The sequence below is a fragment of the Colossoma macropomum genome, unplaced genomic scaffold (assembly GCF_904425465.1).
Source record: "Colossoma macropomum unplaced genomic scaffold, Colossoma_macropomum, whole genome shotgun sequence".
NCBI classification, from domain to species: Eukaryota; Metazoa; Chordata; class Actinopteri; order Characiformes; family Serrasalmidae; genus Colossoma; species Colossoma macropomum.
The window spans coordinates 19,009-44,263 of record NW_023495622.1 but is presented as its reverse complement, the minus strand read 5'-3'; the positions used below and the strand labels follow the sequence as shown (position 1 = coordinate 44,263).

Below are 25,255 nucleotides of genomic sequence, written 5' to 3'. Positions count from 1 at the left end.
TGTGGAGTAAATGTGGTTGTGAAGGAGAAAAAACGTTCTGTGGAACTTTAACAGAGCTGAGACTCTAAAACCGCTCAGTCGTTTAGCGACACCACACAGAGCTGCTTTCTCTTGTGCTGCGACTTCCAAGCGAACTACCGGATCAATCCCGGTTCACAGATGGACTTTCCTCTCTCTTTCTTCGGCTTCCGGCTGCGGCCAGTGGTGCTTTGTGCCGCTGGCCTTTCAGCCGCAGCTGTAACGTCCTCTTCTCCAGGTGGCGAGTCCCGGACCAGCAGCGGAGAGTCGATGCTGCGACCCAGACGGACGCTGGCGACCACAGACTCTTCCACACAGTCTGTGCTACCGACGGTCAGTTCAGTTAGAGAATATTTAGTGTTTCAGCGTTAAGAGCTCAGCTGCTCATCGTAACGGCTCAGATTAGCAGCGACAGTGTAGCAGAGCTCGTTATCTGACTTCTCTAAGTTATAAAAGTGGCTGCATTTTTTACATTTTGGTTCTGACTTTTATTCACTTTTCCTTACAAACGCATCCAAATTTGGTGAATTTATCCACAATATATAGAGAACTTCCATTGAGGGTCTGTTCGAACAGTTTTACTGCAGAACAAAACATGAACTTCACTTCAGACTGAGAAACTAAATCAACACTCAAAGTTATCAACACTGTCAAACTGTAAAAGCTGTTAATCTGAAGTGTCTGAGCTCTGAGCTTAAAGTCAACCTCAAATCAAAACTGATGTTTTTACCTTGTTAGTTTGAGTCTCTGATCATATTAATGATGATTCATAATTAGAAACACACAGTTCTTATTTTCTGTCATCTTCCATCAAAATGTAACGTCTTCCAAGTTTTGATGATGTCATCAGTGGGCGGAGAAAATAATATTAACCAATCATATCTTGTTACACCTCCCCCTCCCACCACGCCCACCTATCATCCAGTGAGTCTCAGCTGGTTCAGAGACCCTCCCTGATCCCGAGTTTCACTCAGAAATATGTTACAGTACTGAAGGAAATGCGTTATGATTTCTGATTGACTTTAAAGTAACAGGAACTGTCTGTGTTCACACTGTCAATCACCTCAACAGCCCTTTAAAATCATTACTTCATTCATTTATAGAACAGAATAATGTAACTGATCAATAAATAATAAACAACATTCACATTCAAATGTTTCTTCTTCTCTGTGATTCGTGTTCAGTTCTAGTTTATTATAATGAAGTGAATCATCAGATTAAACTGATCATAGTTTTCATGAACTGACAGATTCTCACTGTAGTCTTTAGAATCAGTGCATCAGTGAGAGCTGATCTGTTGTTCCTCTTCTAATATTTCACATTTATTTAAGCTCTTTAACACATTTTACTGTTTAATAGATTCTCAGTCCTTCACATACATGTATGACGTCATCGTGGTTTTAGTGTAGAGACGGTAGTTTTGGTAGAGGACCTCTCTCCGGGCGATGATGCAATAATAGAGACACGCCCACTGATGATGTCACATTGCCCGACATAAAGACCGTCTTTTAACATTCTAATCATTCGATGTGATGAGACTGTGGAGGAACGATTATCTCAGATGATTATTATGAACTGTAAGAACTGACTGCAGAGATGAGGAGAGAAGATTCACAGAAGAAGAACAGCTGGACGACAGCGGTATTTAAAAGAACTTACACTTATTAATCTACTCTTAAATCTAAAGCATGTTCTTTATTGATATTCTGATCAAATCTCAGGTCTATATGCACTACAGATCTGTGACAAATGAATGTGGTACAGTTAAAAACTGTTCATCTCTAAATAAGTTACAGTAAATGCTGTAAACTGGGTTCCACATAGAGATTAAAGTATAAAGAAAACATTTATAAACAAATATAAAAGCATTTATTCTGATTATTTAATAAAATTAAAATGAAATCTATACAGTAGAGGTTGGCAATATATATCATTATTATGATAAATTACAATATGGTTCTCTGAGAATATTGTGGATCATCAGTGCTTATAGACACTGAACAACTACATATTTCATTACAAAGAGAGCAAAATCAGTCCAGTTTAACTGGATTCAGTGCACTGCAGAGAAACAGAGAACAAGAATAGTGTGTATATTGCTATATGTGATAGTAATATGTATTAAATGTGGCTCTACTGATTCTTGTTTACCTGCTCAAACATATTATTTTTTGTGCATATTGTGTATCGAGAAATTGTCTTAAAGTATCATGATAACACATAACATCACATATCCTAACTTACCCTGGTGTGTAGACTAACCAGTAGAACATGTGTTCCCTGTTCTTTTTTCCAGGATTCCATTCGGAAGAGCCCCATTATCCCTGATCCCTCCTGTCTGGATAGGATGGAGCGAGAGAGGCAGGAGTTTCTGGAGGGTCGTGGTCGTATGTTGAGGGAAATGAACGACAAATATGAGCAGACCCAGGAGGTCATCCTCAGACGGATCCGCAGCTCAATCCAGGATCGTGATCACCCCTCAACCCATAATGCACTGCACCACCAGTCTACCAGGAGTTTCCACAGGTCAAATGACATCTGTCTGGAGCCCCAGATGAAAAGAGGTGGTTTGGGCCACATTCTGCTGAAACGCTTAAGAGAGAAAAAGGCGTGCAGCAGCCTGGAGAGCCTGTCTGGCTCTGATGTGGACCCACCGTATATGAAGCCTTTTCCACCTTCGGACGAGCCCCGGAAAAGGGAAAGGCCCCACCGCAGGGTTCGGGGCTTGAAGATGGCTGTTGAGCAGGATTGCTCCCCCTTCAGGCCAGAAGACCCCTCCCCAGAGCTCTGCACACCTGAACATCCAGCTTTTGCCAAGCCCAGCAGGTTGCCCAGACCGAGGAATCTGCACATGCTGGCCAAGAAAGGGAACAAGGCCTACTTTGCACCTGGTAAGTTCAAATATTTAAAGAATTTGTCTTAGTTTAGTAGAAAATACTTAGAAGTAGTTAATATTTAGAGCAGGAGGGAACACATGGTTCATATGCAGCATCCAGCAAAGTTCTGTAAACCTCATATATATAGAATGGATTATATATGTAGAAAGGAAAGATTAAATCGTTCACCCAACAGCTAGTGCTACCTCAGCTAACATTTCTACTTGAAGCAAAAATAAAATATTTAATAAGAAACGTAACTAAACTAAACTAAAAATCCTGTTTTCATGATTTTTATGAACAGGACTGAGAAGACTTTAAGTACTGTGACTGTTAACAAACAGATGATATACAAATGTTAATAAATGATGTATAAATAATTGTAGGGAGCAAGATACCCAGATGGAGAGGCCTAGTTAGAGAGAGGAGGAGATCAGAGGAAGCTGAAGTGGAGCCTGCAGAGAACAGCACTGCGCCAAAAGTGGCTCTGTTTCATCAGAGGAGGGAAACTGAAGCCCAGGTGGAGCCTGAAGTCAAAAAGAGCTGCTCCAAAGGCTGCTGAACTTGCTGTCAGACAGGCATTTAAACTGCTGCAGGATGAGGAATGGTATGACTTTAGTGAACCAGAGTAGAAACACCAAACTCACAGTGTACAGACAGAATGAAGATCAGATTCTAATGGAGCAGTGATGTGTTTCAGGATAGTGTTCAGACTAGAGTTATAATGGCTGATAATATACAGCTTAAATATTGTGTAAATACAAACAAAAATTACTGTCTGAAGTTTCTAATGATCAGAATCTTCAAATGTTTCCACTGAAAATGTCCATTATCCACAGCTAGTGCTGCTCCTGTGTTAAATGTTTAACATACTGGCTGAATCAGTCTTTATCACGTTTACTGTAATGTTCATCTCATTCTAATGTCTTTCTTTTGAAACAGGGAGAGGAAGATAGAGGGGCTGGAACTGGTGCATGCTCTGGCAGAGCACCACCCTAAAGTCCTGCTGTCTGAGATAGATGATGTCTGCCTGACCGTCATCCAGGAGGTCAGACACACTTTTCATACTCACTCTGTACAAATGCTTCTGTACTGATAACTAACTCTGTGAAAAGACTCCACATTTTCTATCTGTCCTGAAAAGGTTCTGTTTGTAACCAAAATCCTGAGAAAGATTTCGCTTCTTTTGTGTTCACTGTCTCAGGTGAAGAACCTGCGCTCCATGGCAGCTTGGAACGCAACGTCCAGGAGCTGCAGAGGGAGTGCGCTAAATAGCCCATCCAAGATGGAGGGAGGCTGCCTCTGCTCTCTGAGCCCTTTGGAGATGTGCAGGTCAATGAAAACATACTCACCTGTGGATTGGTGCAATCTGAAGGACCTCTGTGTGTTTTCTTCTATCTGCACACCTGTCCCTCCACCTGCACCTAAACCCAGCAGGTTGCCCAGACCGAGGAGTCTGCACATGCTGGCCAAGAAAGGCAACAAGGCCTACATTGCACCTGGTAAGTTCAAGTACTTAATTTAGTTTAGTTTAAAAGTCTTTGTTTGTTTATTTGTTGGTATGTAGAGCAGGAGTGGAAAACACAGGGTTCATATGCAGCATCCCAACAAAGTCATATCAACTTTGTATTTACAATGGCATTTATAAATAGAAAGGAAGCTTACAAAGTTGGTCTCAGATTTAAGAAATTTAAACTTCCACAAACAGCTAATGCTAACTCAGCTAACATTTATACCTGAAACAAAATTACATATTTAATAAGGAATGTAACTAAACATCCTGTGTTTGTAATTTTAATGAACAGGACTGAGAACACAGTCAAGTGTTGTGACTGTTCAAACTAATGATGTACAAATGATTGTAGGGAGCAAAATACCCAGATGGAGAGGCCTAGTTAGGCAGAGCAGGAGACCAGAGGAAGCTGATACAGTTCTCCGAACACCTGTCCCTCCACCTGCTGCTGCCAAACCCAGCAGACTGCCAAGACCAAAGAGTCTGCACATGCTGGCCAAGCTTGGGAAGAAGGCCTGCATTGCACCAGGTAAGTTCCAATATTGAAAAATAGTCTTAGAATACTTAGAGCAGGAGTGAACAGCATCACAATGAACTCCATACAGTTCATGAATAGAAAGGATTTTTACTGGAAATTAAAATAGCTATGATATATAAAACAGAACTTTGGCACTTATAAATAAGCAGCTCTGTGTGAGAATGAGAGCAAAGGGCTGAGACGCTATGACTAATAAAACAATGTTTTAATAATTGTAGGCAGCAAAATACCCAGACTGAGAGGCCCAGTTAGGCAGAGGAGGAATTCAGGAGGTCATGTGGAGCCTGTAGACAGCAGAGCTGCTCCAAAGGCTGTAGAAGTTAGTCAGGGAAGAGCAGAGACAGTGGAGACTCCAGCCCTGATCAGTGAACAGCCTCTGAAAAATCCTGAACTGGCTCTCAGACAGACGTTTAAACTGCTGCAGGATGAGGAATGGTATGACTTTAGTGAACCAGAGTAGAAACACCAAACTTACAGTGTGCAGACAGAATGAAGATCAGATTCTAATGGAGCAGTGATGTGTTTTAGGATAGTGTTCAGACTAGAGTTATAATAACTGATGATACCAGAGATTCTACAGTTTAAATACTGTGGAATATACACACAACAATTACTGACTGATTATCCTAATGATCAGAATCTTCAAATGTTTCCACTGAAAATGTCCATTATCCACAGCTAGTTCTGCTCCTGTGTTAAATGTTTAACATACTGGCTGAATCAGTCTTTATCATGTTTACTGTGATGTTCATCTCATTCTAATGTCTTTCTTTTGAAACAGGGAGAGGAAGATAGAGGGGCTGAAACTGGTGCGTGCTCTGGCAGAGCACCACGCTGAAGTCCTGCTGCCTGAGCTCCACGATATCTGCCTGAACGTCATCCAGGAGGTCAGACACACACTTCAAACACAAGCTTGTACAAAAGCCTCTGTACTGATAACTGAGTGCTCTGTGAAAAGACTCCAAACAGCAGCTTTACATTTTCCATCTGTACTGAAAAGATTCAGTTAGTAAACAAAAACCTAAAAGATTTCTTTCTTCATAGAGTTTTCATTTCATTACACACAGTCATAGTCACTCATGTTCTAAGACAAAAGTCAGTGACTGAACTACAGACAGAGACTCAATGTGCTTCTTTTGTGTTCACTGTCTCAGGTGAAGAACCTGCGCTCCATGGTGTCTCGTGCTGCCATGACTACTCTGGCCCACCTGTGTGTCCACCTACAGAGGAAAATGGACCAGGAGGTGGAGAGCACTGCCTGTGTCCTGCTGCACAAGGCTGGGGAGTCCAGCCAGTTCATCAGAGAGGATGTGGAGGTGGCCCTCAGCATGATGGTGCAGAACTGCTCACCTGGCCGGGTCCTGCATGCTCTACTGACTGGTGGATTCAGGTAAACATCACATTACACATTTATAATTAGGATTAAACTGTAAACTAAAATAGAAAAAGACAATTTTAGTAAAAATGACATGCAGTCAGTGTAAATATTACAGCAGACAGTTGTCAGGCAGCCGTACAAATGGGAACTAAACTACTAGCTTTTTTAATCAATATATAGTACATTAAATTTGTGTTACCTAAAGTTTTTCCAAAGCACCACTAAAACTGTTTTCTCAGCTGCACTGATGCATCACTGAGACTATTCATACTCTGATTTTCATTAATTCATTAATAACATCTTCATAAAATGTGAGTCTAGATTTCTCCTGTATGTAAACTCTGGCTGTGTCTCTCACTGTGTGTTCACTCTTCACTCTCCAGCCACCGAAACGCCGCTGTGAGAAGATGCACTGCGCAGCATCTGGAGAAGCTCGCGTGTTTGCTGGGAGCTTCACGCCTGCTGAACGGCAAAAAGGACTTCACCTGCAGGTTCCTGACCGCCATCAGCAAACTGGCCCTAGACTCTGCACAGGACGTGAGGTATGCAGCTCTCCTGATTTTTACGCCCCCCGGGTCAGTACTGTCCCCCATGAACATGTTTCATTATCCACCAGCACTGAAAACCATTTTTATCATTCTTCCTCCACAGACTCCATGCACGCAATACTCTGAGATTTCTGGGCAGCCATAAAGACTGTATGAAGATGGTGGAGAAATTTGTGGCACCAAGAGACAAAACATCTATTAAAGACATCATCACAAAGAGCAGGTAAGAACAAGAACAAGGAAGTGACCCATAAAGAAATGAGCAGAACAGTCTATGATGTTAATATGAAGTTATATTGTTATTAATGAGATTGTGTCTCCTTTTAACTGTACAGATAAAAATCTCCAGAGACTCCAGAAATGACCTCACACTGGACGAAAGGCGGCGCATTTCAGCAATACAGCAAAATAAAAACAATAAAGAAAATAACTGAATAAGTCAGTGTCTCTCTTGTAAATAGAAATTAGTAGAAAGTAGTGCTGGCTGAGCAATGATAGCTTTACAGTTCACTCCTCATAAAAAGAACTGTTCTCTGTCTGGTTTGGAAATCAGGTCTGAGAAGTTCCAACCTACATATTAAACAGTTCAGTGAAAATGTACACAGTTTTCCTTCAGAGGTGTTGAAGTAAATCAGTTCTCTCTCCTCTCTCTTAGAAAAGCTGCAGGTCTCAAATACACAGGCTATAGGTTTGTACAGTTTCGGGCAGAAAGAGTGTGATTTTGCTCTGTAGCTGCTTCTTTCTCTCTCTCTTCTTGTCTGTGTTTAGCAACATTATTTCTATTAAACTCAGATTCACAGGAACTCGAGGCTCAATGAGAAAAAATCAGTTCAGTTTTTATTTGAACTGCCAAAATCTTCTCACCTGAATTACCATCAGTTGTGACCCATTCTCATCCCAACTCTTCATATGTTGAAGCTGGAGCAGAACCCCTCAGCATTAGAATACAGACAACTGATTTCTTTTAAAGTGACGTTGAAAGGTTTAGATTTATGCTGGGTTTAATTTTTCAATAAAGAACTTTACTTATTGATTTCTTTCATGTTCATGTCAGAGTTTTAGTCTATAGTTCATAGGCAGAGACTTATTTTAGCCACACCCCTGCATTTTAGAGCAGGAAGTGAGGCTGCATCCCTGTCCCTTCATGGCCACATGAGCAATTAGATCCCATTGTTTTGAATTAAATGTTTCATAAATCTGAAAATCTGTTTGTAACCATAAGAACTGCCATTACTGAAACACAGTTCTGCAATAAAGAAAACGTTTTTGTGTTTCAGTGAAAAATATTGTGATTTTATGTGCACAACTGTTCAAAGCTATGTTTGCTGGTCATGTAATGGCTGGCGTTTTTGAGTTATGCTCAGAATCAGCTAAAACTGTCACCACCAAAACATAAACATTTGTTGGGGTCACTCAGAGACTAAACATTTTAGTCTGAATTCCAGGTCAGTTAAAAGTCAGAAATGTGTTTTCAACTCTGACATTGAACCAGTTCAGTAGAATAAACCATATAGACTCTAATATGAAGATGGTTGAACCCAAATAAACAAACAGAAATCATTTCATTTAGTGTTCAAAGCTTCAGCAGTTAAAACACAATTTAATACATTTATACACTCTGAATAAACTGCAAAGATTAATCATACTTGATGTATAAAAGCCTTTAAAGATTCTTTTGCTGAGTCTGAATAAATGAATCTGTTTCTGGGTCTCACTGTGGAGACTCTAAGTTTACATCACTACCAGAGAAGAAACCTAAATCAGTGTTTTTAAACATAGGTATGTTGTTAATAATACTTGGAACTGAGTATTATTTTTTAAAATGTTTTCAGTTTTATATTTAAGTTCATTAAAACAGTTGTCTAATCAGAATGGTCTAATTGACCACATTGAGCTCTATTACAATTAGTCTCCTTTAGTTATTTATGTTGGAAGCCACTTTTTTGTTTATGTCTGTTTGTTGTATAAGTTTCAGATGTTGAAGCAGCGCCTGTGGGAGACACTCCGCTGTCCTGCTCTGAGAGAGTTTCAGCTCACCAACGCTGAGAAGCTTCACTCCTCTCATTGAAGTGGACATCAGTGGAGAGTCCGTTCATAAACATCCTCAGAGGTCATGACAGTGAAGAGCGTGGATTTTTTTTACTTTTTATTTTCGTTATTGTTATGATTATTACTGTTATTATTATTAAGAGGTAACACATTATGTGGACAGCCCACTGCTTATACTTTGTAGATGCTTACATTGCCTTTACAGACATTCAACTAATTAGCAACTACATCCTCATTCTAATCCCAACACTGTTATAAATCTACTGCGTTTCACCAGATAGTTTAACAATTTCAACATCTATAGACAGTCTATTCAAATAATCAGGAACATGATAAGTTCTTGTGCATTTTTGTGTCGTGAGGTGAGGAAGGGTAAAGTTCATTTCAATTTACTTTCTGTTTTTGGGTTTTATATTTTGTAACAGAAGATCTGGATATTTGTAAAGTGTATTTTGAAGATATTTCCATTTGCAGTGTCTCATCACTCTTTCTGTGTTTTTCCAGGTCTCACATTGGATCTATAGTCTCCTTGCTGCTCTTTATAAGAGTGATGCTTTGCATTAATGACACTGTGTGTCCTTGTTTATATAAGAACCACATTTGTTGCAAATTCTTTGTAGCTGTAAAAATACATTTGAAATATAATTTTATACTAATTCATATTGTGAATTTTGTGTCTGTGTGTCTAAATGATGGACAGAGCAGTAAATGACTCTATAATGCTGGAGAAGCTGTAGACGACTGATAGTTATTTAGAACATGAATCCTTAATGAGATCCAGTAATCAAATCTGGAGATCCGGTGTCGACCAGAGGAGGATGGGCTCCTCTTTTGTGTTGTTGTTCTTCACAGTGTGGACTAAAGAGTAAAGAGGGAGATAAACAACTGAACAGATAATGTTTATCTGTATAGAAATGAAACAGAACATGATAAAGTAACAACATGTCAAATCACTTTAACAACACAATATTCTCTCATAGTCACTGCACTAAAACTGATGCAGTGAGATTAGCTTTAGCTAATAGTGCTAATAAAGCTAACCAGTCCGTGTGGACAGTCATCAAAGTGTCCCTCCGCAGGTCTCACTGTTAACTGCAGTGCTGCTCCATCACACAGACGAATGCAGGTAGAAAGAGAAGGATAAAAAGAGAAATCTGTGCTGAGAGGGTCTGTTAGTGCTTTTTAGACAAACAAACAGATTGATTTACCCATCACACTGTTTTATTAGCAGATAGTCATTAGATATTAGTTTAATTAGCAGATAATTAGCTAAATTCCAGTCTCTAAGTTAGCTCTGTCAGTCATCTAACATTCTTTACCAGATACTGTTCTTTATTTTGGTCAATATATATAATTATATATTAACAAACATATTAATAGCAGTGAGAATTACTAGAGCCCCACAATATCATATTATCATGATATTTGAGTCGTGTTATGATTCTACTGTGATTTTTGAAGAGTTTTGTTGTGTAAAGTATTAAAATATTACGTATTGCAACTAATCATATACCAATTGAAAGAGGGGGTCATAGAGTTTCTGACTGTCACTGGAAGATGGCTCCCTTCAGTCTGCAAGGAGATGGAGACCCCTGAGCAGAAAGCGTTTTGCGTTCTCCACTTCAATAACAGTGAATCCCTCATAACTATGCAGCATGATTTTCGTTGGCAGAGAATCTTCAACAGCTCAGAGTGTTCGTCATTGGTTCCACAACACTGGATGATCTCCAAAATCGCACTGAAAGAGCTGTGAGTGCAGTGAAACCCATATTATTCCTTTGGCCTCAGTGTATTAATACCAGAGGTGGACAGTAACTAAGTAAATTTAATTCGTTACTGTACTTAAGTAGTTTTTTCGTGTATCTGTACTTTACTGAAGTATTTCCATTTTGGGTGACTTTTTACTTTCACTCCACTACATTTCAAAGTCAAATATCTTACTTTTTACTCCACTACATTATGAGAAATCTGTCGTTCTTTTTGGCTTATGTGTGTATAAAAACGTAACATGTCAAAACAAAAGAAGCGTGAAGCAAAAACACCAATCAGGGCACAGCACACACTTAGTTTTGAGCTTGTTTTGACCTGTTGGACATACCGACCCAGTACAAGCACACGGTTCAACGTCAGTGCAGCAGCTTAAAAAGTTTGGGATGCCAATGCCAACAAAAAGGATGGAAGAAACTCCTGACTCTAACCTAACTTTGTGTAAACAGACCACGATAAAGAAATATGTACACATATGCAGTTGTGACTGATGTGTCTTTTTTCTGAATTTATACAAACACTATTTCATTTTATAGTAAATTTGTTTTTGCTAGTTTATGTTTATGAACAGAGACCTACAGATGCAATATAGTAAAGGAAAACTCATTTGTGATCCTGTGTTTAAAGCAGGTTTTTATTGAACTTGTTTAGATTTAAACTAATTTTTATTTAAATTAAGTTGCAAATAAATCTTAAACAGAAACTTTGCTTGTTTGTAAAAAGTTATTTCAGAGCCACTCAGTTCTACCTAATGGAAACTGTTTGTCTTCAGTGTTTTGTGCTTATGATAATTTTAATAGACATCAGTGTCAGACTAATTAATGACATTCTATTAAAAGACTGGTTTACCAAAAGTGACACTGGAGTATTTTCACTTAAAATGAGTTAATGTAGCAAGAGTCTTGTTACAAAACAGTAATAGGACATTAGAGTCATAATTAATCTTAGAGTTACAATTAAGTACATTTGAAGGCAAATACTTTTGTACTTTCACTCAAGTGGAGGTCTAAAGGGAGGGACTTCTACTTTTACTGGAGTAATATTTTACCTTGGGTATCTCTACTTTAACTCAAGTACATGGTTTGTGTACTTTGTCCACCACTGATTAATACCTTTTTTCACTTAGTAATTACATTTATTTTAATATGAAGTAGAAACTCTATATCAAAACAGTGTTTATCTCATCTTATGTTCCAGCACAGCCATTAACCAGTGGAGAAATTTTTAATCCACTCACCAACATGCAGACAAAAAGAGGAAGACACTGCATTCATTTCCACACACTGACAACTGAATATCATTTAATACACAATACATCATTATTTCAGGCAGTTTGTTTACTTTCCTTTTTCAGTGCTGTCGTTCTTTAGAGTGCGGATAAAGAGGGAGGTAAAAAGTGCTGTTAGTGATATTTAGATATACATAAATAATCTTTCTATACAGATTTTATCTTAATTTTTCATATAGAAATACAAATAATCCTGGGTGAGTTTATCATTAAAAGAAACAATTAAAACTCACTTCTTATAAATGTTAATAAGAAAACCTTATAGACCTGGCTTTTAACTCACTCAATCAAAAATCTGTGCAATTTTTACATTTTTATTTATTTATTTATTGCACAGATATGAGTGTGTGGATGCTTTTTCACATTTAGATTTTTTTTTCAGCTCCAGCCCCTCAGCCAAGTCTGATACCGGATGGGCAATGTTTTCTCCAATGAGCCAAATGTACAACATTAAAGTGTTTAAAATTACTGTAGGTGTAATAACATCATTTAGTCACTGGGTGGCAGCAGTTTGTGTGCTGAAGCTCACAGAAGCTCACTGAGCACACACACAGAGCTGGTGTGAAGAGAGACACTGAATCAGAGGGGGCTTTGGGGGGCTAACAGTGCAGATCAGCTGTGCTGATAAAACACCACACTGAACATTCCAGTACAAGAAACATCATCCACCAAATTACACAGAGAAACTTCCTGAAGAGCTTTTCATAGTTTTATTTCATTATCTTTAATATATGAGATATTTCTCATTTTCTCCTGAGTCTCAATCAGGTCTCTTACTGTGAGAGTTGAGCTGGAGTTTGTCTGATCATCATATGCAAAGCAGGTCACTACAATATCATATCAAGACCCAATAATGATTCAGCCTGGAATATTCAGCAGTAAAATCAGAGAAAGATGTTATTTAGAGACAATAATTCTACTTTCATACTTAATTACACACCCTGAACTCCTGAGATGAGTCTTTTAGTCTTTATGTTTTTATCTGAACAGTCGTGTTTTTGTTCTTCAGTTCTTGATAAATGTACACAGAACCTGTAATAGCAGTGATTCACAGGCAGACAGTCTCACTTATGAGGTAAACTGTAGTAACTGGTATTTAAGATTTAGGCCTCTTCATGCTTTTTAACATCTAATAAGAGAGCAGAGTGAAGCAGAACTGAACTGATTTCTGTTCTGATAGATGTTTCATAAAGCAGCAGTGATGGTGAAACAGGAAGATGAGATTTCATCAGAAACAGAAGCAGATTATCTGAAAATATCCTCTTTACTGCTCACTCTCAGTCAAAGCCTTGTTAGTTTCTCTCTCCAGTAGCCTGTTCAGAACAGAAATGATGATCTTTGGCTATGTGAAGCCATCAGGGCCAATATGTGCGGAAATATCTAAATACATTATTACACTTTTGCATCAAATTTATTGCTGATATCATAAAAAAAAATCTTGCTGTGTTTGCTCTTGCACCTTAAATCCAGATATAATAATAATAATAATAATAATAATAATAATAATAATAACACTACTACTAGTAATAATAATAATAATAATAATAATAACAGATTATTCCCAAGATCTTCTATTTTTGCCTATTTGTCACACTTTAAAGTTTCAGATCATCAACGTGCTTTTAATATCAGACAAAGAAAACCCAAATAAACAAAAAAAAGCTGTTTTTAAATGATGATTTCATTTATTGAAGGAAACATGTTGTTCAGCCCTACCTGGCCCTATGTGAAATAATAATTGCCCCTTAGCTACTAAATCAACCAGGTAACCAAATTCAGTTGACTGTTGGGTTCAATTTTCTGGTCATAAAATGAAACCATGAATTCTGCTCTCTATCAGAAAATCCTGAAGGAGAATGTCTGCCTGTCAGTTTGTGAACCAAACACAGTTCGGTTATGCAGTAAGACAATGAATCAAAACATGCAAGCAAGTCCACCTCTGAACAGCTCGAGAGAAACAAATTAAGGTTTTGGAGTGGCCGAGTCAGAGTCTTGACTTGAATCCCATTGAGATGCTGTGGCAAGACCTAAAATGGGCAGTTCATGCTCGAAAACCCCTGCAATGCAGCAGATTTTTTTTTAAATCTGCAAAGAAAAGTGGGCCAGAAACCCTTCATAGTGATGTAAAAGACTCCTTGCAAGTTATCACAGATGTTTGATTGCAGCTGTTACTGACAAGGGTGGCACATCCAGTTATTAGGTTTAGGGGGGTAATTACTTTTTCACATGGGTGATATAGGTTTTGAATAAATCTTTGTCTTCAATAAATGTAATGATCATTTAAAAGCTGCATTTTGTGTTCACTGTTGTCTTTGTCTTACATTAACATTAGTTGGATGATCTGAAACACTTAAATGTGACAAAGGGACAAATACTTTTTCACAGCGCTCTATTTCTCATCTGTTACCCTGATAGGCTTCAAACAGTCGTTGTCATCGGTTATCATTGGTTGATCTAAAAGACTAAATGACTCATTCCTTTTTTTATTCTATATTCATTGTAAAATCTTTATTTTTATTCATGTCACTCTTGTTGTTTTGCTATCCAGTGTCGACCAGAGGAGGATCAGTTCCTCTTTCGAGTCTCTGTTCCTCTCAGCATTTCTTCCTCTTGCTCCTAAGGAGTTTAAGCTGCTTTATGCAAATGCCTAAAAATACATTTTGAATTGAATATAATTCTCTTGTACAATTCTTTAAATTTTTACCTTTAAGTTTCACTTAATTCACTACTGTACTTTACAGCCACACAGACTGAAATGAACATCAAACACAATCTTATATCTTTATATAACTAACACATTCTGAATGAGTGAATCTCTACTGGAGTTCTCTAACATAACAAGATGCCCATTTTGTGCGTGTGTGTGTGTGTGTGTGTGTGTGTGTGTGTGTGTGTGTGGCTGAAGGCTCTTTGCATCAAACTCAGACCCCACAGTTTGATGATGGACCATAAAGCTCCTCCCACTACTGTGAGTGTTCCTGTTTTGGCAAATTGGGATCATGTGGTTTATGTGGAAGATTTTAAACTACATATGAGTTTATTATCACTACTGCATTAGTGTATTTAATCTGTATATCTGTCTGCATGTTCAGACTAAAATGGGTAACTGTTAAAACAGTAAATAAATAAATGACAGATATAAAGTGCTGTCAGGATGATTGTTGATTTTGACTGACTGCAGAAAAAAAGGAAGGAAAACAGTGTTGATAAAACCCCCATCTTAAACACAACATTTACTCATCCCACCCCTCACACACACTCTGTTCTCACACTCTGCACTGTCCATGAAGTTACACAGCTGTGAAAGGTCTTTACTGGAGAATGTAAGTAGTAAAGATTTTCTCTGATCTATTAATATATTACTGTAACTGTGAGCTCCACTATCAGAGTATAACAGTGGACATGGTGAAAATGTTAAAGCCACAAAGTAGAGTTTCCGTTCCCACAGTAAGAAGCAAATGGAGTATCTGATGTTTAGATTGTTACATTAATGTGTTGAACTACACAAAGACTTCATTCTGTGTCTTTATTTCACAGTAAAAGTGGGATCATGAGCTCTGAATGTGGGATGTTATCACTCATCACCCTGCTGTGTATTTCAGGTAGGATTATTCTGCTTCTGATGAGCAGCTGTGACTATAACAGGAATTATCCTGCTATATTATTCTTTATTAACAAACTTAGATAAGACTATTTAATGAAAAGGCCACAATGCCAGGTGAGCACTAGCAGCTGTGTGGAGTACGGCTCCCAGGCACCCTCACCTTTGAAGCATTTACTACACTTTAATAGTGAGAACATGTGGGAACTGTACTCCACACAGCTGCAAGTGGTTGCCTGGCATTATGGCTGGTATTTGTTTCCAAGCTGGCTCAGGTTTCTAACATTGGCGTAGTGTCCCCACCTACTGCACCATCAGCATACCAGTCGTTCCAAAAGACATACATACCTAGATGCCACGTTGGGTCCAGCCAGGTACATCAACGGCGCGCCATTTTGGGGCGGTCAGCATCACTGCTGGACTGCATTCAGTACCATTATAGAGCAGCAGTTCAAGAGAGATACTGTCCAAATTATACTATTTCAAGAAAAGTGAACTCAGAAAGTGGGACAGGATTATATAACGGAGGGAACACAGCGATCCACACTCATGATTGTGTGATGCGTATTGTTTATGTGTAGATGTAGTCGTGTGGTTGGCGATGCACAGAGAACCTGTTGATGTGATTGCTCTCCTCTGTTTTTATACTTTGCTTATTTCATTTAAAAGTCTATTCAGGGGATCTTAACTTTATGTAGTAGTTATTTATTTACAAAGATGGTAAAGAGCGGTAAGTTATAGCATTCCTTAATCCGTGTAGATATTCATAATGGATTAACGTTAGAACCTTCTTACACAAACCTGAAGTTACAGCTTCTTATTTGGCAGCTTCTTGTTTGAATTTTTGAATGTTTGAATCGGTTGAGTAATAAGGAAGTTGTGGCAGGTTTAATCCTGAGACTCATCACCTCACAATACAAGTGAATTTGTGGATCTTGACCGCTCCAACATGGCGGACGTGCAGATGTATCACCTCAGATAGAGAACAACAGGCAACGTGGCATCTAGGTATGCACGTCTATGGTTGCTCCACTGTCACTTGCTCGGGGCCTGCTCAGCACGCCATCTCCTCCTCAAGCTACTCAATTGCATTGCACTGTGTTGCTCACCATGGTGTTTTCTCACCAAGCATAAGTTCTGACCTCTCTGCCTTGACAACAGCTCATAACAGCTCATGACAGCATATGAAATGTCACGATTATGCCAGTATTTTCGAGCAAGGTTCATGTAGCTTTACTGAAAAATGCAACATTTATATGAAATTGAAGAAATATTAACATCATATTTGCATTATTTCTGAACGTTAGAACTATTTCTTTATCTTTTGAACATAATATTTTCACACTCTGTTCTTTCATTTTTGTCTGTCTCTGTAACAGATCAGTAATAGAAAAGGTTTAATCCTGGCTGACTACATGTGCTAATTTGATTTTTGACCAATCATGGCTAAAGTCCACAAACAATATCAGGCATATTTGACATGGCTGTCCAGTATCATGCTGACTGCATCATCCTTACATCGCTGTTTTGCTAGCCAAACATCTCCACCCGTTTTGGGGAAAAATGCACTAAAATCACACACTGTATGTCCGGCGGGAATCTGCTAAAGCAGAATGTTTAAAGTGACCAACAACTTTTTGTCTGACTGTCATGGAGTCAGTAACACTTCTCTGTTATCAGAGCCTCATTCACTGTGTTTGTTCATGTATACTTGGTTTACATCACACGGCATTAGCTGGTATCAGAATCAGTGAATTTTTGAGTACGAGCAAATGAGCACAATATCGGACAGATACTTGATACCAGTATCTGTATCGATGCATCCCTAATAAAAAACATGGCTGCCTTGTATTATTATTTTTTTTTACTGAGTAATAAGCAATAGATTAACCCATCATTACAATTCAGATCACAGACACTAACAATTTATGAAAATATATGTAAGCTGACAACTGTCACGTTAAGCAGACGAACCAGTAAAAGAAGTAAAATAGTAAAATAAGTGAGCTTTATTGATAATAGGGCAAAGCAAGGGGGTAGTCAGTAATCCAGGCCAGAACCAGAGAGCAACAATCAGGTACATCAGGAGTTCTGAGTCCACAAACAAGCGAGGGTCAGCAGCCCAAGAAACAAACACCAAAACCATCAAAGTACACAGGAAAATCCAACAGGGTAAATGAGGGCCAAAAAAGGGTAAAAAAACACCATAGACAAAACAGAAAGAATGCTTAGTAAGCAATAGACAGGGCAATTGGCAATACTTCACAATGAGTGAACAAAATGAACCAGTATATATACAAACAGAACTAATAAGAACAGGTGACTGATTAGAATTCAGGAGAGGAGGATCTGTGTAATTGTCCATGATTGGTTGATGGCAGGTTTGTGACTGACATCAGAACCAGATGCATTGTGGGCAACTCAAGTTTATAAGTAACCTGGTTAATTCTTCTGCTGACTTTGAATGGATCAATATACTTGTTGTAATTTCCTACTTCCCTCAGCAAAGCTGAAATCCCTGGTCGAGAGCCATACCTGTTCCCCGGGGAGAAAGACAGGCATGTCACCCCTACGTCTGTCAGCACGACGTTTCTGTCTGTGAAGGACATTTTCAATACGTTGGTGTGTCTCCTCCCACACCTGCTTACTTCTCGTCATCCAGTCATCAATGGATGGAACCCCTGATAGAGTAGCTGTCCACAGCATGAGAGGAGGTTGATAACCTAAGCACTGCATCAACACCCACATCAGAAGCACTGACCTCAACTACAAAGGGCTGAGTGGGATCAGGATGTTTCAAGACTGGGGCAGACATGAAAGCCAACCAAATGGCATGACAGCACTCATAGTGCCCGCTAGTGTGGAAAAATGCTGTTTTCCGGTCATCCCCCTGCTTGATCCTAACTAGATTATAGGTGCTCCTGAGGTCCAATTTAGTGAACACAAAAGCGCCTTGCAGTTGTTCCAAGGATACTGAGACTAATGGTAGAGAATATAGGTATGGTTTCATAATGGAATTCAAACCACAATAGAGAAGGTCTTAACCCACCATCCTTCTTTTTGACAAAACAGCGCTAACTGAAGGAGTGGGGGGATGGATAAACTCTTGTTGAAGAGCCTCTTTAACATATTCCTTCATGGTCAACTCTTCTGCCTAAGTAAGAGGATAAATTCTAGACCTGGGAGGAGTAGCACCCTCAACTAAATCAGTAGCACAGTCATAGTCGTGGTGTGGAGGAAAGGTTGTAGCCTTTTTTATTACTAAAGATTTTGATTAAGTCAGCGTATTCTGGGGCAATGTTGACTGGCATGGAAGTGTCTGGACTTTCAATGGATCGTGACTGCATTGCTATATTGGGGAGTTGTAAACAATGTTCTAAACAAAAGGGAGACCAAGATAACAGTTCTCTGTCCAAGAAATGAAAAGAAAGCTGGAAACACAAAAGAGGAACTTAGGCAGAATAAAGTTACTGGTAATTTAAATGACTTTGAAACCAACCCCGTTGTGGTAAAAGCTCTCCCGAGGTTGGCAGCTGAGGTCTGCGTGGGCGGATCCAGCAGTCTTATAGAACGTGACCAGCTGCACCGCAGTACAAGCACTGACCCTTTTGTAACCGGCAAAGCTTTTCTTCTTTGGAAAGGCGGCGCACGTCACATTGCATGGCTTCAGAAGACTCATGATTACCGTGAGTTCTTTGGGTCACATCATTTGGATCTCTGGAACTATGAGGCAGACTTGTGGGGTACCTAATGGAACTTGATTGGCCTCATGGACATTGACCAGGCTGTTTCAGCAAGTATATTAGAATTTAAATCGTTATGAAAGGTAACTAGTATATGTTCATTCCATCCGCTGCCAGCGGCCAATGTACAGATTTCAAGAGTATAATCTGAAACAGTGACTAGCCTGGCAAAAAATAGGAAGTAGTTTTCCCCGTGAGCATCTCTCATGAGGACGGTCAAACACAGAATTGAACTCCTTCAATGAGAACTTGTAGGTACCAGATTGAACACATGACCAAACAGCGGTAGCCCAGTCTAAGGCTTTACCAGCGAGGCATAAGATGTTGAAGAGGATGCGTGATTTATCAGAACTGGGGGGAGAGTTGACAAAATAATTACTCACAGAAAACAGATTTTCCTTTGGTTGGTTTTGCACAGGTCTAAGAGGTATGTATAAACACATATGTATAAAGAAGATGACGAGCTAGATGATGATAGGAATGTTTCAGAAATTGAGTTCTTCTCTGCAAAATTAGGGCCGGTATAATTAAGCTCCAACACACAATGAGCCTCATTCACCAATATCTTCTTAAGTTTTTTCTTAAATTTGTCCTTGAGAAAAGAAAAAGTCTTTGTCAGATTCATGATGTGTTCTTAAACCACAGAACTGTTCGCACCTTAGCCCCTTGAGTGTATGTATATTCTGTTCTTACCTAAGAACAAATCCCAAAAAGGAAAACACTGGTGAATGTCAGAATCTTCATAAAAACTGTTCAAGTGGGTTTTAAGAAGAAATTTCTTCTTAGGAACAGTTGGTGAATGAGGCCCATTGTTATTGTAACAGACATGCAGCGTTTTGATCTGGAATAGTTGTTCAGACAAACACTATCTAAAATCCATATGAGGATGATGTGGTCAGCAAGGTCTTTTTTGAAAAATCTCTGGTCGCAAATGTTGTTAATAGATAGAACTGCAGTAATAAATGGGGCTTTTTTCACTACTAACAAAAGTCTGTCTATGACCCCAGCTGCATGGTGCTGCCTACCTGGAGGACAACCCCTCTGGCACAGTGCGCTAGACTATTAGAAAGGTGGACAGTTTGCCCATATTAGGTTCTAAATTTCTGTATTTGTGTTTAGAGTCAGCAAATAAAAACAGTATCCAAATAAAAGGAGGTTTTACTTCAAGAAAAATTGTGCTTCATTATGATTAATTCTCTCTTTCTTTTTTCTTTTAGTCCAGCCCAGAAAATGGCCGCCTTCAGCCTCAGCAGGTTCCATTTTCAGAGATGCTTCATATTATTGCTGTCGATATCCTTCATTGTGTCTGTCACTATGTATGTGTTTGGCATCCGCTCTATATCGTCCACAGTGTGGTTCAGCAATTTCAGCAAGTTAACCATGTTCCAAACAGCCAAAAATCACACACTAATAAATATGAACTCCCTCAAAAGAGACAACAAAACCGATGTCAACCAACAGACGTCTGATGCCAAACACACAGCAGTAACTACAGTGAACAGACATAACGCGACAGACACGCTCAGTATGGAGTTCATAACAGCTGTTTCAGTAAAAGAAACATCGTCCATCCGTTACCATGAAGCGCATCCACACAACTACCGCTTCATCATAGACGAGCCCCATAAGTGTGAACAAGAGAACCCATTTCTAGTCCTCATGGTTCCAGTGGCTCCACACCAACTGGAGGCTCGCAACGCCATCCGGAGCACATGGGGTAATGAAAGCATGGTCCAAAACAAAACCATCACGGTGATCTTCTCGCTGGGTCTGCCTGGGATCGAGGCTGAGAAACAACAGGAGGAACTAAGGCTGGAAAGCCAGCAGTACCATGACCTGGTCCAGAGTGACTTCATGGACTCGTACCTCAACTTGACAATAAAGACCATGGTAATCATGGACTGGCTGGCCACACACTGCCCACAGGCATCCTACGCTATGAAGATAGACTCTGACATGTTCTTGAATCTGGAGAACTTGATGAACTTGTTACTGAGACCTGATACTCCTAAAGAAAACTACATGACGGGAGAGGTTATGTGGAACAGACCGGTCATCCGTGACAAGAACTCCAAGTGGTACGTGCCAAAGGAATTATATGCTGAAGACTACTATCCAACATACCTGCTGGGGATGGGTTATGTCTTCTCCAATGATCTTTCAGAGAAGATTGTTGAGGTTTCAAAAGAAATAAAGCCATTTAACGTAGAGGATGCATACGTGGGTGCCTGTCTGAAAAGAATAGGAATTTCACCATCAGACCCTCCCAATCCCTCCCAGTTTAAGGACTATTTTAGTGGTAATTATAAACGAGAAGAGTTTGCCAGTGTGATCACCACCATCCTTAACTCCCCACAGCAGCTGATCACATTCTGGCAGGACCTAAAGAGGCCTACATGAAGGACAATCCCTTCAGACTTGTACTTGATAGAACCACCTTCTGCTGCATTAACAGGTTCCCACCAGCTCTGCACACTGTTTGGGAGAGATTTTTTTTGCTCCATGTTGTTCAGGTTTGTCGGATGGTCCTTGAGGACTGCAGTTTTCAGATAGTGCCATAGATTCTCAATTTGATTGAACCTGACCATTGCAGAACATTCTCCCAAGCTTTAGTTTTATGTCAGACTGAAACAGGTTGTCTTGCAGTATCTCTCTGTATTTTGCACCATCCGTATGTCCATCAGTTTTAACAAGATGCCCAGTCCCCACTGAGAAAAGCTTCTCCACAACATGATGCTCCTCACAGCTGATGGTGTTTGTTGAGGAGTGAACAGTGTTAGGCTTGCACCAAACATAGCATTTTGAATTTTGGCCATACATACACAAAACCTTATCCCACATGTTAGCTGAGTCCAGACGTGCTGTAATTTATTTTTTTCTTTTTTAGTTTAATTTAGTTTTCCTTCTAGCCACCCTCTCATACAGGCCAGTTATATGCAAAGCTCTTGATATCGTTTCCTGGTGCACATTCACTCCAGTCTCAGCCACTGAGCTCTGTAGCTCCTTCAGAGTGATTGTTGGCCTTTCTGTGGGATCCCTCCGAGTCCTTTTCATGTTCTGATGCTGAGTTTTGAGGGACGGCCTTGTCTAGGCAGTGCCTCGGTGGTATGATGCAGCTTCCATTTGCTCAGAGTTGATCCAACAGTCCTCAAAGGGTTCCAAACACTTGGATATTATTTAGTGACCATGTCTATAACTTTATTTCTAATTTCCTTAAAATGATCGTTAGTCTTCATTTTCACAGCTTTCCTTCAGATTCACAGTCCGATCAATTAGACTTGAATTAAGGGCTCTTTTATCCAGAACTTTTTAAATGATTCACAAGCAGAGGCCAATTGTAAGCCACTTGTGTCCTCATTAGGGCAGTATCTTTCATCTGAGCATCCACTGAGAAATAACGTTATTAACAGAGAAAAGCAGATTAAACATCAGAAATATCCACATTTCTGCACTGGGTTCATTATTTATGAACTAAATGCACAAAACTGATGTCGCTGATCAAACCTTCACAAGCATCTGAGTGATCGTGTTAAATGGAGGTAATTTGGGCTGCAATAAACTCTGCAAAATAATCACCAGTTAATCTACATTAAACAGACGGCTTCTTGAAAAAAAATCAAGATGACAATGATGATGGTATTATTTTGTGCTTTACATGTTTATTTATTTACTTACACTGAGAAGACTTTACATCATGGAGTTAATTTTGTGCCAAATGTTTCAAACAAAATATTAAAATCAAAATTAAAATGCCTAAAATATGTTGCAAATACAAACAATGAGAGTTGAATCAAACTTCACTTTTTAAGAAGATTACTACTCATTTTCACTCATTCAGATATAAATGTGTTACTCATTTTGTCAGTTTTTGCTTTAACTTGTTTCTATTTGCTGATTTCTATTTTATGATATATTTTTTGCTTCTGACTTTTGGCACCTTTTAGCAGGGGGTGGGTCTTAGAAGAGGGCATTCACCTGCGCTCTCTATTGGTCAACTGATTTGGAGTCACACGTTTTCTGAACATGTAGCCACTCAGCATGAACCGCCCTCAGCATGGCAGAACACTTTGTACTGAGTGCTGCTATGAGTGCAGCGTTTTACTAGCTTATCCTGGCATAAACATTATGAGCAATGTTTATCAAATTCCTTTTAAAATATTAATGTTACACAAGTTTATACTTGTGTAACACGGCGAGAGAGTTACATTTAGTGTACCTCCCTGATCAAAAAAGTCATAGAATCTATTAAAAGTGTCTGTTGGTTCCTGGTGGTTTTCAGTAGTTGCTAATGCTATTCTGTGTTTTCCTGGTGGGCTGATATCACAGTGTAAAGGAATCAAATCATTTCACACTTGTTCGTTTTTAATGGTCTCTAATGGTCTTCCAAGTCCCATTAGGAAGCAATATCATCAAGTTTTATTCCTAACAGTTCTAATGGTCTTCAGCATGGCTTTCATGAGTTTCAGCAGTAGCCTGTTATTTTTTTCTGCAAATAAACCCGTCATTCATATTTTATCGTTGTGGTTTTATTTTGAAAGTTTCCATATTTAATTACCTTATTTTCAGTATGACAACGATAATATATATTCAGTGTAACTCTTGTTGCCCAACAGTTCGGGTTTCGCTGTTTTTCATCATAAAACCGACAAAAACAAGCAGAAAAAATTAAAGCAAAAACCTTTAAAATGAGCAACACATCTATATCAGAATGAGTGAAAATAAGTAATCTCTTTGAAAAGTTAAGCTTGATTTAACTCTCATTATTTGTATTTGTAAAATATTTTGGACATTTTAATATTTCAAATTTTGCTTGTGGATTTTATTATTTTATTTGAAACTTTACATAAAAGAATAAGACACAAAAGTTACAAAAAAGTTTGACTCTTAATTAAATAATCTGTATTTTTAAAGGCCAAACAGAAAAACCTCATTAAACAGTAACAAACTCTGCAGAGCCTTTCAGCCTTTCAGGGATTCTAAACTACTTCACTGAAAACAGATAAACTAGGAAACCTCATATAATCATCTAATCATGAAATGGATGTAGTTTAATGTAAACCTTGTTCCTTTCACAGAAAGATGTGTGAATGTTCACTAGCAGAGCAGACTGTGATCATCTCAGCTCTCAGAACTTTTTTATCATTTAATATCATGTTTGGCTTCAATTTTGTTGATAGAGATAATTTCCAGTGATAATGGCAAGTTACTAGAGCGCTGAAGTTGTGTCATCATTCTGTAGTCAGCGCCACGCTCTTATGCCCAGATACAGAAATCTGGGTCTAAAAGGAACTTCTATATGAGAAGAAAGAATGGACTTTGTGAAAATTGCCTCTGTTGCGTCCTGTGATGATAAAAATATACGAAAGCTGATACGTTTTGTCCTATAAGGATTTGCTCTCAAATATCGCTGGATCCTCTGAGTTACGAGGTCATTAAAGAGTCAGAATATGACTGTCGTCATCTGAAGAGGATCTTTTCTGCTCTGCAGAGATTCTGGACCTGCTGGAGACGATGACTGACATCTGACCAACACCTGCAGAGATGAGTTTCACTGTCTCAGAAGATCCTGGATGATCCTCTGTTTAGCTGTTTAGTTCATTATTACTGGTTGTGCTGCATTAAACTTACATTTCCAACAAATGAAGTTCTTTTTGGACTGTATAAATAAAGAAAGAAAGAAAATAAGAATGAAGAAATGAACAACATGTCCAGTAAGAGGCGATGGAGTTCAGCACTCTGGACAGCTCCAGGAAAGTGAACCTGTTGGAGTCTGAGATAAATTCATCATCTTTAAGCTCAGTAAACAGCTCTGATCAATAATCAATAAATCAACACACATAATGATGCAGAGCTGATCTGGAGACTCTTTCACTTCAACAATGTTCCCCAAAATAAACAAATGCTGCTTTGAGGGGTTTTTGAGGTGAAGTGATTGA

The 25,255-nt window shown here is 38.9% G+C and overlaps 2 protein-coding genes and 1 long non-coding RNA gene across 3 annotated transcripts; all 3 read left to right on the top strand.

Moving 5' to 3' along the window:
• The first annotated feature begins 949 nt into the window (after positions 1 to 949).
• On the top strand, positions 950 to 5,737 carry LOC118802612. The gene is made up of 6 exons (XM_036563084.1): positions 950 to 1,659; positions 2,315 to 2,909; positions 3,396 to 3,501; positions 3,837 to 3,942; positions 4,099 to 4,396; positions 4,760 to 5,737. Exons 1-6 carry the CDS (start codon positions 1,615 to 1,617, stop codon positions 4,951 to 4,953), a joined length of 1,344 nt encoding a protein of 447 aa, XP_036418977.1. The 5' UTR covers positions 950 to 1,614; the 3' UTR covers positions 4,954 to 5,737.
• Positions 5,738 to 15,221: 9,484 nt separating this feature from the next.
• LOC118802611 lies at positions 15,222 to 20,624 on the top strand. The gene is made up of 3 exons (XR_005006764.1): positions 15,222 to 15,298; positions 15,513 to 15,577; positions 20,537 to 20,624. It is a non-coding gene; the product is annotated as an uncharacterized LOC118802611 (long non-coding RNA).
• Positions 20,625 to 20,658: 34 nt separating this feature from the next.
• Positions 20,659 to 22,762, top strand: LOC118802609 (beta-1,3-galactosyltransferase 2-like). Its single transcript, XM_036563081.1, has one exon. The coding sequence runs from the start codon at positions 20,700 to 20,702 to the stop codon at positions 21,717 to 21,719; it is 1,020 nt and encodes a 339-aa protein (XP_036418974.1). The 5' UTR covers positions 20,659 to 20,699; the 3' UTR covers positions 21,720 to 22,762.
• The last annotated feature ends 2,493 nt before the right edge of the window (positions 22,763 to 25,255 follow it).

Excerpts from the sequence above, each read along its gene's own strand:
- LOC118802609 (XM_036563081.1), top strand. The coding sequence starts at position 20,700 with ATGTTCCAAACAGCCAAAAATCACACACTAATAAATATGAACTCCCTC.
- LOC118802612 (XM_036563084.1), top strand. The coding sequence starts at position 1,615 with ATGAGGAGAGAAGATTCACAGAAGAAGAACAGCTGGACGACAGCG. Across the intron at positions 3,943-4,098 it reads GCCTGACCGTCATCCAGGAG|GTGAAGAACCTGCGCTCCAT; the intron begins GTCAGACACACT and ends TCACTGTCTCAG. Across the intron at positions 4,397-4,759 it reads CAAGGCCTACATTGCACCTG|GGAGCAAAATACCCAGATGG; the intron begins GTAAGTTCAAGT and ends AAATGATTGTAG.